The 14368-nt window shown below is 40.9% G+C and overlaps 1 protein-coding gene across 1 annotated transcript; it reads left to right on the top strand.

Moving 5' to 3' along the window:
* Positions 1–7946: 7946 nt before the first annotated feature.
* Positions 7947–13604, top strand: LOC139468803 (beta-agarase-like). The gene is made up of 4 exons (XM_071250940.1): positions 7947–8199; positions 9085–9220; positions 10283–10979; positions 12420–13604. Exons 1-4 carry the CDS (start codon positions 7975–7977, stop codon positions 13183–13185), a joined length of 1824 nt encoding a protein of 607 aa, XP_071107041.1. The 5' UTR covers positions 7947–7974; the 3' UTR covers positions 13186–13604.
* The last annotated feature ends 764 nt before the right edge of the window (positions 13605–14368 follow it).

Consider the following 14368-nt stretch of genomic DNA (forward strand, 5'->3'; position numbering starts at 1 on the left):
CTCGTCCATCTCACCTAACTGGCTTGCACGTACAAAATGGCTTGCATGTATACAATGTATTATTTCCCATGTCTCGTCCATCTCACCTAACTGGCTTGCACATACACAATGTATTACTTCCCATGTCTCGTCCATCTCACCTAACTGGCTTGCACGTACACAATGTATTATTTCACATGTCTCGTCCATCTCACCTAACTGGCTAATATGTATACAATGTATTACTTCCCATGTCTCGTCCATCTCACCTAACTGGTTAATATGTGTACAATGTATTATTTCACATGTCTCGTCCATCTCACCTAACTGGCTTGCATGTATACAATGTATTATTTCACATGTCTCGTCCGTCTCACCTAACTGGCTAATATGTGTACAATGTGTTATTTCACATGTCTCGTCCATCTCACCTAACTGGCTTGCACGTACACAAGTTGTTATTTCACATGTCTCGTCCATCTCATCTAACTGGCTTGCATGTATACAATGTATCATTTCACATGTCTCGTCCATCTCACCTAACTGGTTTGCGCGTACACAATGGCTGGCACGTACACAATGTATTACTTCTCATGCCTCAGTATTCATCATATCGCACCTTCTATCAGCGTCTTTTTATCTGACCGTCCTCCATTTCATTTCCCCAGTGTGTATCTTACTGTCATTTAATTCGTTCCATTCCGACAATAACTTACTGTATCGTGTTCTATGTCATTACCCACTCTCTAATCTCATATTCTCTCGTGGAGATTATAGTGTCACGTCAAAGGTTGATATGATTATTAACACAATGTCTTAATGAGCTATTGGCCTTTACAGTCCTGTCATGTTATCCCACAGTGCAAACATTTCAGAATGCTGCTCCAGTGCAGCAACATTCATGTCATAAATTATTCGTTATCCTTCTTATGGCAGTAGCAATTCAGATAAGGTTATTTTATATTGTATGCGACTTGCATACTGACACCGAGTCACGCCTTCACAAGGGACACAGCATAATAACGGGTAATAGGAGTAAGATAATAACCATGGCGACATATTAGCTAACATAGTCGTTTCTGTTTTGTATGGTGAGGTGAGGTGAAATTGGGTTAAACGACGCGTCCAAGATTATTGCACTTATATAGCGACGTGAATGTGTGTGTGTGTGTGTGTGTGTGTGTGTGTGTGTGTGTTTGTGTGGCTGCTACTGCTACTACTCCGGACTGATGCCGGTTTATAGTGCTAGCACACTAGATACCATGTCGCAGTTTAACATGAATATCCCACTCAGACACAGTATACTGACTCCGAGCCGACTAGTCCTTGTTTTAGCCCCTTAATGCCGAGCGCCAGACAGGGTAGCAACAAGTACCATCCTTTAACGTCTTTTGGTATGACGCAACCGGGGATCGAACCCTGGACCTTCCGTTCTCCGGGCGGACGCTCTACCACAAGACCATGGGTCGTTGTTCCTGCTGTGATTTATGTTTAAGGAAAAAGTAGATTTGCTATTGCTTTCATTTTAATTACATAAAAGAGAATATCTGCCAATAGTCCAAATCTGCTTAAATAAACTACGTATTGCATATCGGAAGAGCTGGATATTTTATCGGAACAAATAAATTGTATTTGATAAAAAGCCCAAACAAAGAAATTGTCTGGCACAAACAATACATTGTTGCAAGATGTTTTTTTTTTCTTTTTTGGCTCGTAGTTTTGATTAAAATAAAATCTTTCTTTCAGCTGTAGATGAAAGAAATCTTGTCTCCATGCAAAATCCCAATCAACGTCAAGCCAATATCAACCTGAGACATCATGAAGGTTTGGCGGTGGATCGGTTTTGGCGTGGGGTGGCATCACTATGAATGAGCGAACCATCTCCATCTTGTGCAAGGAAGGGTCACTGGACAGTTCTATCTGGACAACATACTGACACTTTGTTGTCCCGTTTGCAAGGCGTGTGGGTCGACCCGTACTCACCGTGCACGAACTGCCAATGCTCACCTCAAGCAGAGCACAATCTATAGAATGCCATGGCCAGTAATGAGACCAGGCCTTTCTCCCATTGAACACGTCTTGGTTATAATAGTGAGACGTGTGCGTCAACGTCATAGGTCGCAGACCACGTTGCCTGAACCTGGAATTGCACAGACTCTCTCAAATCGCCATTGGGAGGCCCATCCGCAGTATTCCTAGTCGTGTGAATGAATGTTTTGACAAGTAGTGGCGGTGCGCACTACTGATCCAAAAAAGTCTACTTTGTAATTCCAAATCTTACCCCTATCGTCCTGCAAGATCGATGACGGTCATAACATCTCATACAAATTTTGGAAATAATCTCCCACTTTTTCTTAAAAGTATAGTTGCAATTTTATGTTTGCATATCAGCGATGAAACTGACTATACATGCCACTGTGTCTGTCTTGATACCTTCGTGCTTCTGTAGCCGTGGCTCTGAAGTAAATGGTTTTACACAGAACACATGCGAATGGAAAGCTGATGTCAAAACAGAACCAGTAACAGAAACGCAACCAAAAACATGAAATTCACTGGACGTAGACAAACAGACTGAGAAGACAAATGGAAGTTCCTTTAGGGCAGGACTTTTCATAGGAATGGAAGCATTTCAGAAGATATAGACAGCACATGAAAGTGTTAAGGGAGATTCAAGAAGTGATACTGTTTAGACAATGTTTCCAAATCTGGACTCAGGTCGGAAGGGTCGTACAAATGGCAATGATGTTCAGGCGAGTGTAAATGTTACAAATGTTATATTTGGGATACCACTTTCTTCGTAAAGTACAGATTCTAGTCCTTTTTGGGGGTTGAGTCCCGTCCGGGATTCGAACCCACACTTGCCAGAGTGAGGCACCTAACCGCCAGCACACAGTCAGCGATCTAACCCACTCAACTTACGAGGCATCCACAAAAATGAAAGTCCGAACCTGGTAGTCTAGATCACGTACTTTGAGTACCCCTCTGACAAGTGTAAACTGGCACGGCTCCCATGGCCGAAAGCTATGAATACACAATGCCATTTAGAAGTCTCGATGGCTGACTGGGCTAGATCGCTGATTTTGTGTGCTGGCGATTAGGTGCCTCACTCTGGCAAGTGTGGGTTCGAATCCCGGAAGGGACTCAACCCCCCAAAAAGTACGAGAATCTGTGTTATCCCAAATATAACATTTGTAACATTTTAGCACTTTCTAAATTGCATTATGTATTCAGAGTTATGTAAATGTTGAGACTCATTGGCATGGAAATAAAGATACCCAACAGAGAAGGTCTGTAAATGTTAAAGCCCCACCCTGACTATAAATAGCCCGCAAGGTGGCGGTGTTTCAGTTTCGAACAATGACTGACAATGTAAACACAACAGAGTGTCGGGAGAGGTTTTTTGAAAATCATACGGGAACAAGACCACCATTGACCGTCAAACTTCGTATCAACTTGAATGACAAACCATGGATACAATAAATGGCTCCATATTAAGATATAAGTCAATAAATTTTCTGTAGTTTTATCATAAAAAATCGAATCGATCGTGTTTGGCGTCTGCATCGATCACAGTGGGCGGAGCTTATTTACCTTAGCGCTATAAATAGCAAAGCACATGGTCAGATGTACATGTGACACATTCAATGCATTTGTGGTCAAAGGGAATTGTGTTGCATATTTTTACGGCAGAACAGCAGCAGAACATCAATTTCGGTTAATGTAACCGTAACGATACTTAAATACGAAATTGACGACGCGATTCTTTCAGTTCAATCCGAAAATTACATATATTTGTTTAGTTTTGGTCATTTGCATTCAACAGTTAGATTTGTGCCACACAATAATCAGTTTATATTCATAAAACTTAAATTATTACACAGATTTTCAACTAGTGTTTAAGAAGGGGCCTAATTTGAAGCACCAGAAGTTCCGCCAATATTTCTCAGCTTGACTACAATAGATGAATATGTCACGTGTATCAACATAACAATGCACATAAGCAACTGGTAAATAAGTAACGAAATATACTTGATTTTTTTACCTACAGAAGGCGTATCCAGATAATATTGTACTTACGATAAACGAAAACTCCAATACATAATTATATTCCAAGACAACTTTAATTATGAATTTCCTTTTCTTTCACAGAATTTTCACACACAAAACTGAGTTTGATCATTAGATCCACACTTGTCCCATGTATATGTTTGTTCGGGGTATTTGGATACATTTCGCGCACAAGTTATGAAATACAATCTGGGATCCCTTTCCCGTTTTGTCCACACAAATCCTTCATCTGCTGCAACGTTTAATTACGTTTCTTCAAGTCCAAGTATCTACGATGTCTCCAAACACTTCGTTTATTTAGCTCAGTCCAGAAGCAATGTGTTCAAATCCACGAATTTCTGCAACATGGTGGCCGCACCATTCCCCAACTGCGATTGCCTGTGCCGTGTCACGCATGGTTGACAAAAGAAGTGTGAGCATACATATTCGGCTTCATCTGGTTCCACAATGAAATCTAGCTGTCACATTGATTCACTAATCCCAAGAATCGGCACTGAATTTATCAAAGTTTCTGTTGCACTTGCAAGGGCGGGAAGAGAGGCGCCATCTTGTCGATTCGAGTTGTGAATCGGAATGATGTCATCTTGAATTGGAACTTTCTCCACGATAAAGTCACCAATGTCATAATCGAAATGACCAAAGGCTCCCTGAATATCTCGAACAAATCTTCGTCAAATTAGGCTTCACATGAAAATGTTTTGTTGCTCATATTGAAGACAAGCGAAATTGCAAAGTTCTTGACAGTTGTAAGCAGCAACTCGATGCGCTCATGGGGCGTGGTTGCTAGGAGATCGCGTGGTCAGAAAGGGGAAAACAATTTTTTTTAGAAAGTAATAAAAGAAATACGCAGTGCAATCCAAAAGTACCATGTACAGGATAGTTTTTAATAATAATATTCACGAAAAAAAATCTTTTCTAAAAATGCAAATTAATTTATTAATTTATCCAAAGGTCGTAACCCTGAACACGTGGTGGGTATTTGGAAGGAATTTTTGCGATGACGCCGTGAATGAGGCCGTGTGTATTACATTGTTGAATTCAACTGCCCAGGAAGATTGTTGAGGCATTGAAATTTTGACAGATGTTCGTCATGAATGGAGAGAAAAATGTATCTGAGAGAAACACTGTTGCTTTGAGCTTCGAGACAATACATGTGTTAATGCCGAAGTAGCCAGCGACCTGAATGTAAGCTTGATGAAAATAATGTTAAAACCCATTTTCACATGACAGAATTAATGTGAACTAATATTTATCTGAACATCGTTTCGAAGTCTGTGAGGCTGTCCGTATTTTATTATTTATATCTCCATCCCGACGTGAAATAATATGTCTTCGTGTCTCAATTTTGCTGACGCTGTGGAAAATTGCGCACCGATCTAATAAAAGAAATACTACTAGATTTACCATTGCACCGTCATAAAAGAACCAGGTCAACTTTATCTTTGTTCCGTTGTTTATTAAAAATTCGTTTCCGAAGCAAAGGGAATCGATCTACATCATAACTTAATTCATAGACTAGATTCTAGTACCAAGTGTTAAACACTTTTTTTAAATGTCATAAAATAACTTACACAATTATTGAAAGAGATTTTTTTATAAGTAATATATTTTATTTCGTCCGCCCGCTCTCTGGTTAGTTTAGGCTTGAGGAGAGAAACACATACAAACAATATGGATGGCCTTATGCAAATGACACTTGGCATGCCAATCAACAGGGATGTGGGTCACTGGGACCCGCCAAGTTTCACGGATCGAGTTACTTCAGCATAAGGGCTTCATCGGACAAGTGTGACTTTGCCAAAATACATTGCTAGATCTACTTGGCAATGAAAGAATGTCACGGAAACGACAAAAAACTACTTTTATCACTTGAAAATATGTTTTCTACACGATCGTTGTCATCCAGATTCCAGATGAGGCAAGATGAACACAACGAAGAAAAACATTGTTGAAATCACCGATTGCCGTATATATTGTGAGAAATGCTATTTATAAACTGCAGATATACCGTACATCACAGGATAACGATTGGTGCCCCAACACATATTATGTTTCTTGTTCATTTACACTGCTCATATGCATCACGACAAACGTATTTCGTTCTCGTCCAGAGATCTATAGAAATATAATTTGTGTTGGACTGTGTTGGATAAATCGTGGATATTCCACTGTATCATTTTATGAAGATGTGAAGACGACATGGCAGGTAGGTTTTGAAACCAAAGACGTACGCGTGTGTTGAAAAGTCTTGGAATCGTTTGGTAGATATTTATATTACCATTAAAACTTACGTCCTTGTTGTCAAACGACCCACGTGGGTGGGTGTTTACATGACGTCACCCGTTTACGCATTAACCAATGAAATGTATGTGTTATCATGACGTCATATTGACCTGTCAGATCACTTGTATAAGCTCCGCCCACTAGTGTGCGGTAGTTACTACCGCAGATGGGGCTTTAAGACCCCCGTGGACAAATGTTGCCATACAGACAGGACATACAAATCATGATGGTATTCATGACATGCAAAAGACAAGACATGCAGAAGGTATTCAGACAACCACACACAAGGGACGGAAAGGTATGCACATGGTGATGCATTTCAGTTTCAGGTAATACACGCGACAAAACCCTTTCCATATCCACACGAAATCACAAGTGTCGACTGTACGATTCCCACATGAGCATTATGAATACTATCAAGTAGTGATGATATCAGGTGTTCGCGAAAAGGTGACCCGTAACAAACACATGCCGAAAAAACGCGGGAATATATGTTACAAGTCAAAATAGGGAACTGCATCGGACATGATGCGTCAGATTGGGAAATATGTCTACCATAAAACTTGAAAACTTTACTGATGTCTTGAATGTTGTAACCGTGATCAAACAACCTATGAGCAAGAGTCGTATGACGCTCTTTGAAATCCTGGTAGAAGGAGCGTGCACAAATTGAACCGCAAAAGTTGTGAGCTGTAGACACGGGCTGGAGCTGTTGGAATATTGCTGGACAAAGTTGACTATTGGAAAGTTGAAGTCATCCTTCTTGCCATACAGATTTGTGGAGAGTGTTTTGTCACTCTCAATCTGTATGCATAAAGGGGCGGTCGGGTAGCCCAGTGGTTAAAGCGTTCGCTCGTCACACTGAAGACCCGGGTTCGATTCCCGACATGGGTACAATGTGTGAAGCCCATTTCTGGTGTCTCCCGTCGTAATATTGCTGGAATATTGCTAAGAGCGGCGTAAAACCATACTCACTAACTCACTCACTCACTGTATGCATAACTTTAAACACGGATCTGAATACAAGAAAGTGTTTATGTCTACACAAGTGTCTGATAAACTGGCCGTTTACCTGTAGCACCCAATGTAGTAACCCCACTCGACGAACTTACACGCATTTAGTTATTCTTAGATAAGTACCGTCATTACATGCAGACTAAATAATAAGCACAGATGTACCACGTGCATGTACTTATCGGGCACTATCAGCCAGTCACAAAGTAGAACTATAGATAACGCTTTTTTACTTCGAAACAGATGTCAGTACAGAGGGAAATAAGGAAAGTAAACTATTGGCATCACATATGAATCTGTGTCAGGAGGAATGACACCAGGTGTTCATAAAAATATAAGTCTTTGTAAGTATCGGACACCAATTGTACGTGCAAGTAATTGTTCTGGTTATCTGGAATCCGGATGATGACATTCGTATGTGTTGACTAGTCCCTATCGTGACGTCTACCATACGTTCCTAAATTTGTTTCAGGTGAACAATTGACTTGCCTTGGTATAATAAGATAAGACCAAGTATTTGATGTTGATAATATTCCACATACCATGCGTTGGGAGAGGTAGGACTTGGTTTATCTATGGCATGGCATATAATGTGTCATACGATTAGCACATTTCATAAGTGTTCACGTCATGTTGATGTGTCTGGTGTTGCTGCTGATGGTTGGCACGGTAGGCAGTGCTATTCCTGTCACCATCTATCCCCAGTTCTACTCCCAGGCAGGCATGGTGAACTTTGAGACTGCCCGCTGGGGAAGCCACAACGGCATGGACAACGATAGATACATTCAGCCCAACATTGTTATTGGATCTCACAGTGGGAGATGGATCAGCCCGGACAAAGCCTTGTTTGGGAAGGTACATAATGTTGTCATGAGCACCTTTTTAAGGGGGCACCATCTGTCAAGTAAGGCGCTGGAATTCGCAGTTCAGAGTTGCGTCTCTTTGGCGTGCCAGATCGTGGGTTTGTGTGTGTGTGTGTGTGTGTGCGTGGGTTTGTGTGTGTGTGTGTGTGCGTGCGTGCGTGCGTGCGTGTGTGTGATATTGATATAAGAATATTTGACATATAATATATGTGGTCGGTGCATCACAATGCATTGGTAACATGATACAAAATACTGATTGATTGAACGTTGTTTTTCGCCGCGGTCTGTAAATAATTGAATCTGGGACAGGTAAACCACTGACTGATAGCATGAGCAATGCTGAACACATAGGGCCACCCGATCCTCATTTTATTTAGTCGGATGTTACTACAGGCTTGAGGTGATGTGGACCACCTCAGTGGGGCGTGTATGTTACCTAATTCGGAGGAATCATATTGCCTAGAAGTCTCGGCGAGATCAGAGCCATGGCCACATAGACTGGAACCTTACGATGCCAAGAATGTTATTTTCATGAGAGTTTTGTTACAGAAATATTCTATTATTTATGATTTTAGCTTCGAATCACATTTTCTTAAACCCTGATCATGCTTCTTGGTTTGTAAGCACAATAGCTATTTACTCTTTCCTTTCACTTTCAGCTGATACGCTTTGATATAAGTGACAAACCTTACTAATTCACTATGTTTGTTGTGTTTCATATGGCTGCTGTTCCAATTACATTTGCTATCATTTTACATTGGACTGAGGCTTTTTTACTGAAATGCAATGATTGAAGGATTTAAGTACTTAACGAGTATCGTAAGAAGGCTGAAACATAAGCGTTCCAATGACTGACTCACGTCCTTTCATTGTCCAGGTCCCAGAGGATCCTCATCGCCATGGTTACCCTGACCCAACACATTTTTGGAACCAAAGGGATGCCATATCCAACAAGTACAGCCACAACATCAAGGGCTATGGCCGTAATCCTAACGGAGTCATTGTATTCAATGGTGAGAAGTATGGCTGTTGATGACCCAATGCAGACATAGAGCAGAGCAGAGCTCTGAAGCTTGTTTTATTATTAAATCAGTTTCGTCAATATGTTTGTACGTAAAAAAATGTTACCCCCTTTAATTGCTATCCTTTGTAAGGTTGGTTGTAAATTGTTCGTATTACGCACATTTTCATTTCAAAATTATTGTTTGAAGTTTCAAGTAATGAATTTACGACACCATGTCCAGCAGTTGCACTGATATCAGATTTATTTGCATTAAAGGCCACGTGAACTAAAGTACAAAACTTTTTACATCATAATTTGAGTTACTCCATGAAGATATACAAACTCAAATTAACAAAATTAAGTATCTGGGACAGATGAAAGTTGAAGATGTATTTTTTGCGTTCTAAATTATACTTACTCTTTCTCCAGCACTTTGGCCTTTTCCGTGCATTTTAGTCGTAACTTTTTACTAACTGTTGTTGTTGTTGTTGTTGTTGTTAAACCAAAATGTAAAGTATGTATTGCAAAAAGGCATTTGAACACGTGCGGTAAATCTCTCTATCAAAGCTTTTCCTAAGATATGTCAATAGTTGGCAAAAGCGTGTCCTTATCGTAACTCATCCTTCCGTTATCCTGAAAATCCTTCACGGGTATTCGTCGTCTGGTCCACTTGTTATATAACGGATCTGGGGATATACTCTACTGACCTGGGTAATAATGTCAGCGTGCATCCCCGTGGTGTGTCGTCTTTCCTTCTAGGAATGGCCTATTTTATATTTATATGAGTTTCAAATCACCATAAACAGAGTAATCACATACATATACAATTATATGTGCATCTTTGTCAACATAATAGTAACAAATTCCTGTACAAAGCAAAATTCGCAAGATGTGGCCAAACCACATTTGAAGCTCTAAATGGGTAGCCACGATCATTGATTTGTCAGTACCCCACGCTTTCAACATATAGGTAGGCATCTAGGATCCTTTCAGACGCCCTGAAGAAACTGAAATACTAGACTAGACTTCGCCAGTCAAACTCACTCACTCTGACTTGATATTTTTATCAAAGGTTTGTTTTGGCCCGACTGGATGGCGAAAACAACATACGGTGGCAAGTTCCCTAAGAACATGGACGCTGCAGCAGAGTTCGTGCTTCTGTTTTTGGAAGCGGTGAACGGTACCGCTGGAAGCATCCCACCAATAGTAGAGGTCTACAACGAGCCTGGCGCGGACTACAAATACCTCAAATGGGACACAGTCGTCGCCTACCATCAAGTTGTCGCCAAGAAGCTCAAAGCCAAGTTCCCGGCTCTCCGAGTCGGAGGTCCGACCAACACAGGGACAGTCTCCCACTCTGACAGGAAGGACTTTACTGTGTGGAAACGTCTGGCCGACTTCATGAACATGTCCGTCACGGACATGGACTTCTTCTCCTTCCATGACTACAGCCACCTCAAGGTTGCCGGCGATGGATACACCTTTTACGGCAGCAGCCCAGCCAGGCTTGGGGCATTCATAGACTTGGTGGAGAATTATGCACACGTTAAAAGCGGGAGAAATGTACCGCTAGTCATCAGTGAGTTTGGTCTTACGTTGATCATTGGTTTAAATGACCAGAAACCAAGCAACTTTGCTGACTGGGCGTACGTCTACCAGCACAATGCTCATATGTTCACCTACCTGAGCTACAGGGACGTTATTGACACGGTTGTTGCATTCCTTATATCCTACACGGACTTAAAGGGACAAGCAAGCATCACGTACAGGTAGGTGAATATTTCCGATGGTCACTCTACACAGCTATGGTTATATTATTATATAATATTACTTATAAGGAGGCTAGAAAGATGATGTGTAATCAAATCCCGATATATGCACATTTGCATTTTAGGATTCTCAATACTGTTTTGGTCAGTTCATAACGTCACAAATTGATTATATTACGTCATCTGAATAATAGGTTGCCTTCGTTGAAGTTTCTCTGTAGGGTTTATATTTCATCATTCATCGTTTTTCTTCATTTTCTTTCTTAAAATGGCGAAGTCTAATATTTAGAGTAATCTACTCGAAACTCGGAACTACGGTATTCCGGGATTATCTGTCCCTCGTGAAGGAATGCTGTAAGGGCCGGGCCGTGGCGCGGGTTTTACCTCTCTCATTCTCTGGGGACATAGAATCTGTATTTCCTCATAGTTCGTCAGTTGTTGGGTAGAGTCGATGCAAGAAGGTTCCAATGTACCGTGATAATGCTCATACTTCCACCACTGACGTTCTCACCAAAGTGGGAACATCTACATTTTCCCGAGGCAAGGGAGTTAACTGACTATAAAAAGTCCAGTTTCCGCCCTTGCCGAACTAGGCTGACATTATGGAGTGAGTGAGTTTGGTTTTACGCCGCTTTTAGCAATATTCCAGCAATATCACGGCGGTACATTATGGAGTTATATTTTGGCTGGACCAACGAGTCTTTGCATTGTCCAATGAAAATGGCGTAACGACATCGACATCCGGTTCGTAAACTGTAAGTTGTTTGCGTGATTTGATGCACTTCGCGAAGTAAGCTCGTTTTATTATGTAGATCTTGATTATCGATCAGATTGTGTTGACTGGGCGCCGCCATTTTGTTTGAAGCAAATGTAGTTATATGAGAGGTGGAATCAAATTGGTCAATAGAACGAACATGAAAGGTAACGTAATTCGTAATAGCCCCAGAAGTTCCGGCTACGTTCGGAAAGGGTGCAAACTGGACATTGACAGACAGTTAACTCCCTTGCCTCGGGAAGATGTGACATCAAAGACGTATATTACTTCAGAATTTCCTCCAACAATATTTTGACATGTGATATATGTGAATTACTGTTTAACCCCAGCACATTCTCTCACTCCATCAATTACATCTTTTCCTTTGACATTCTGAGGGAATACCTTCATTTTATCATTTCTTATTTCGAGTGACCATCTACTGAGCATAGAATACAATTATATACTTCAAGCACACTAATCTTTTAATGCATGGACAAAAATAAAAAATTTAAGTATGTAGGTGTGGTGTCGCCAATCCAAGTCTTACTAACTTAGTTAGTGCTAAATATGCACATAATATGCATGCAATCGTCAGTTGGAAACATTTAATAATGTGACATTCAATATCAGAATAGTTTTAATGCAAGATGCATATGATCTTGATGTGAATTTTCTTATTCCAGCCTGTTTGAGAGAAATGGCACTGAGAGAACAGTTTCTGATGCCTTCAAGTTTTGGAAGTATTTTCATGACAACCTGAAGTTCCTGAGAGTTGATGACGCTTATGACGGCAATGAGAAGACGATTGCCTCACACGCTCTCGCCAACGTTGCAACCCAGGAGGTGACAGTGCTCCTCCACAACTACAAGAAGGTACAAGCTACAGTCAACCTCACCTTCCCTAACAACTGGCTTGAACCATCCTCTGCCACTTCAACCTGCTTCTATCAGAACCATCACAACAACGTATCGGTATTTCAACCGAACAAAACCGTCCGCATCAACCACAATCAGGTCCTTCTGGAACCGGAGTCAAGCTGCTTCTACAGCCTCAAATCAGGTCATAGTTTTGCGCATGCGCAGACTATTAATGAAGTTAAGTATTACGGGGCAGCCGTGGTCGTGCCCATCCAAAACAACGCCGTGAACACACAGGTTGGCATTCCTTTCCTTGGAGCCATCAAAATGGCGCGTCTCAGAGTTGCTGTAAGTCTGAAGGATAGGTCTTCCTCAACTAAACCTCACTCCGTTTCCATAAACGGACATGTTCTGACGTCATTCATGTTCCTGTCTGACGCTGCGAGTCAAAGTTTTGAACTGACTCTGTGGGAGGTGTACGAGTATAACGTCCCTGTCGCTGCTTTAAAACAACATCACAACACTGTTGTTTTTACTTTTGGCCATGTCGCTGGATATGTGTCAAGCGTCGCAATCATAGTCGGACGTTAAAACGTGTATATACTCAAACACAATAGTAAGTGTGATCACTATGAACACTTTCTTGGAAAATGTTAAGTCTACTGGGCCGTATAGGCTTTATAGACATTAGCAATTGTTTATAGTTGAATATAACAATATCAAAATTCTCAAATCGAATGCTACCAGCGAGTTGGAATCGACAAATGCTTGAGGCATGGCTTTTTCTGTGACCACGGTATGCAAGCATTAAACATCCCTCAAGCTATCCTAGTCTATCCTGACATTTTGATTGTACATACTAACATGATCAATCTGTAACACCCCATATTGCACGTCATAATAATTCTTATTTGGGTTCAGTTATCATACTGACGTTTTGTGTTTGAGTAAACATCAGGAATGTTGAATCGCTGGAAAAAACCGCCAAATAAAAGTGATTCGTCGCCTCATGGGTCTTTTTGTTTAACGTGATAACATATGCAAAACTTCAAGTCAGCAACAGCTATATCCAATGATTAACATGTAGTATTCTTCGTGTGACTGGCTACCACTACCGCAGTGAGAGACATCCATAGCTGAACCCGAGAAGGGACGTGCAACACATTCGGCCATCTCATTTAAGTTCAGTGTCATCAAACACAACACACGTCCTTGGTAAATAATGTTAACAGTTTATCAGTATACATATTCCATGTCTTTATCACCTGACATGTCTAAACAAAGCCGAGTATCTAAAGGCTTCATATGGGTACGTCAAGGGGTTAAAATATTAATTTTTCGTCACGTTCTGTTGTGATCCTTTGGATTACATGTGCCAATACAAAAGAAAGTGCATAACACACTCAACGCGGACGCATTATACCCCCACAAAGTACCCCTTTAAGTTGATTCACCGAACTTATTGACCATACCAGCAATATAATTCAGCGAGAGTGTATTCTACTGTGAGTGATATAAGCAGCTTACATAACATAATCAAAATGTGTGCCAGCAGTGGATGCGTCAGTTGATGACAGAACCAATCTTGGTCTAAGAGAAGTATATATAGGTTAAAAGAGTGACTTGTTTCCTTCAAGTTAAGAGAGAGGCATATTTATTTGTATTGGCTTGCCTCAAAAACTCTCAAGTTGAGGTAATGTAGAATCTTTGACTGCCGTGTACAAGGAGGGGAATCACTAATCTTCAAAGGAGGTGAAGTAGTGCTCGTAATATA

The sequence above is a fragment of the Haliotis cracherodii genome, unplaced genomic scaffold (genome assembly GCF_022045235.1).
Source record: "Haliotis cracherodii isolate W230 unplaced genomic scaffold, xgHalCrac1.p SCAF_2, whole genome shotgun sequence".
NCBI lineage: Eukaryota > Metazoa > Mollusca > Gastropoda > Lepetellida > Haliotidae > Haliotis > Haliotis cracherodii.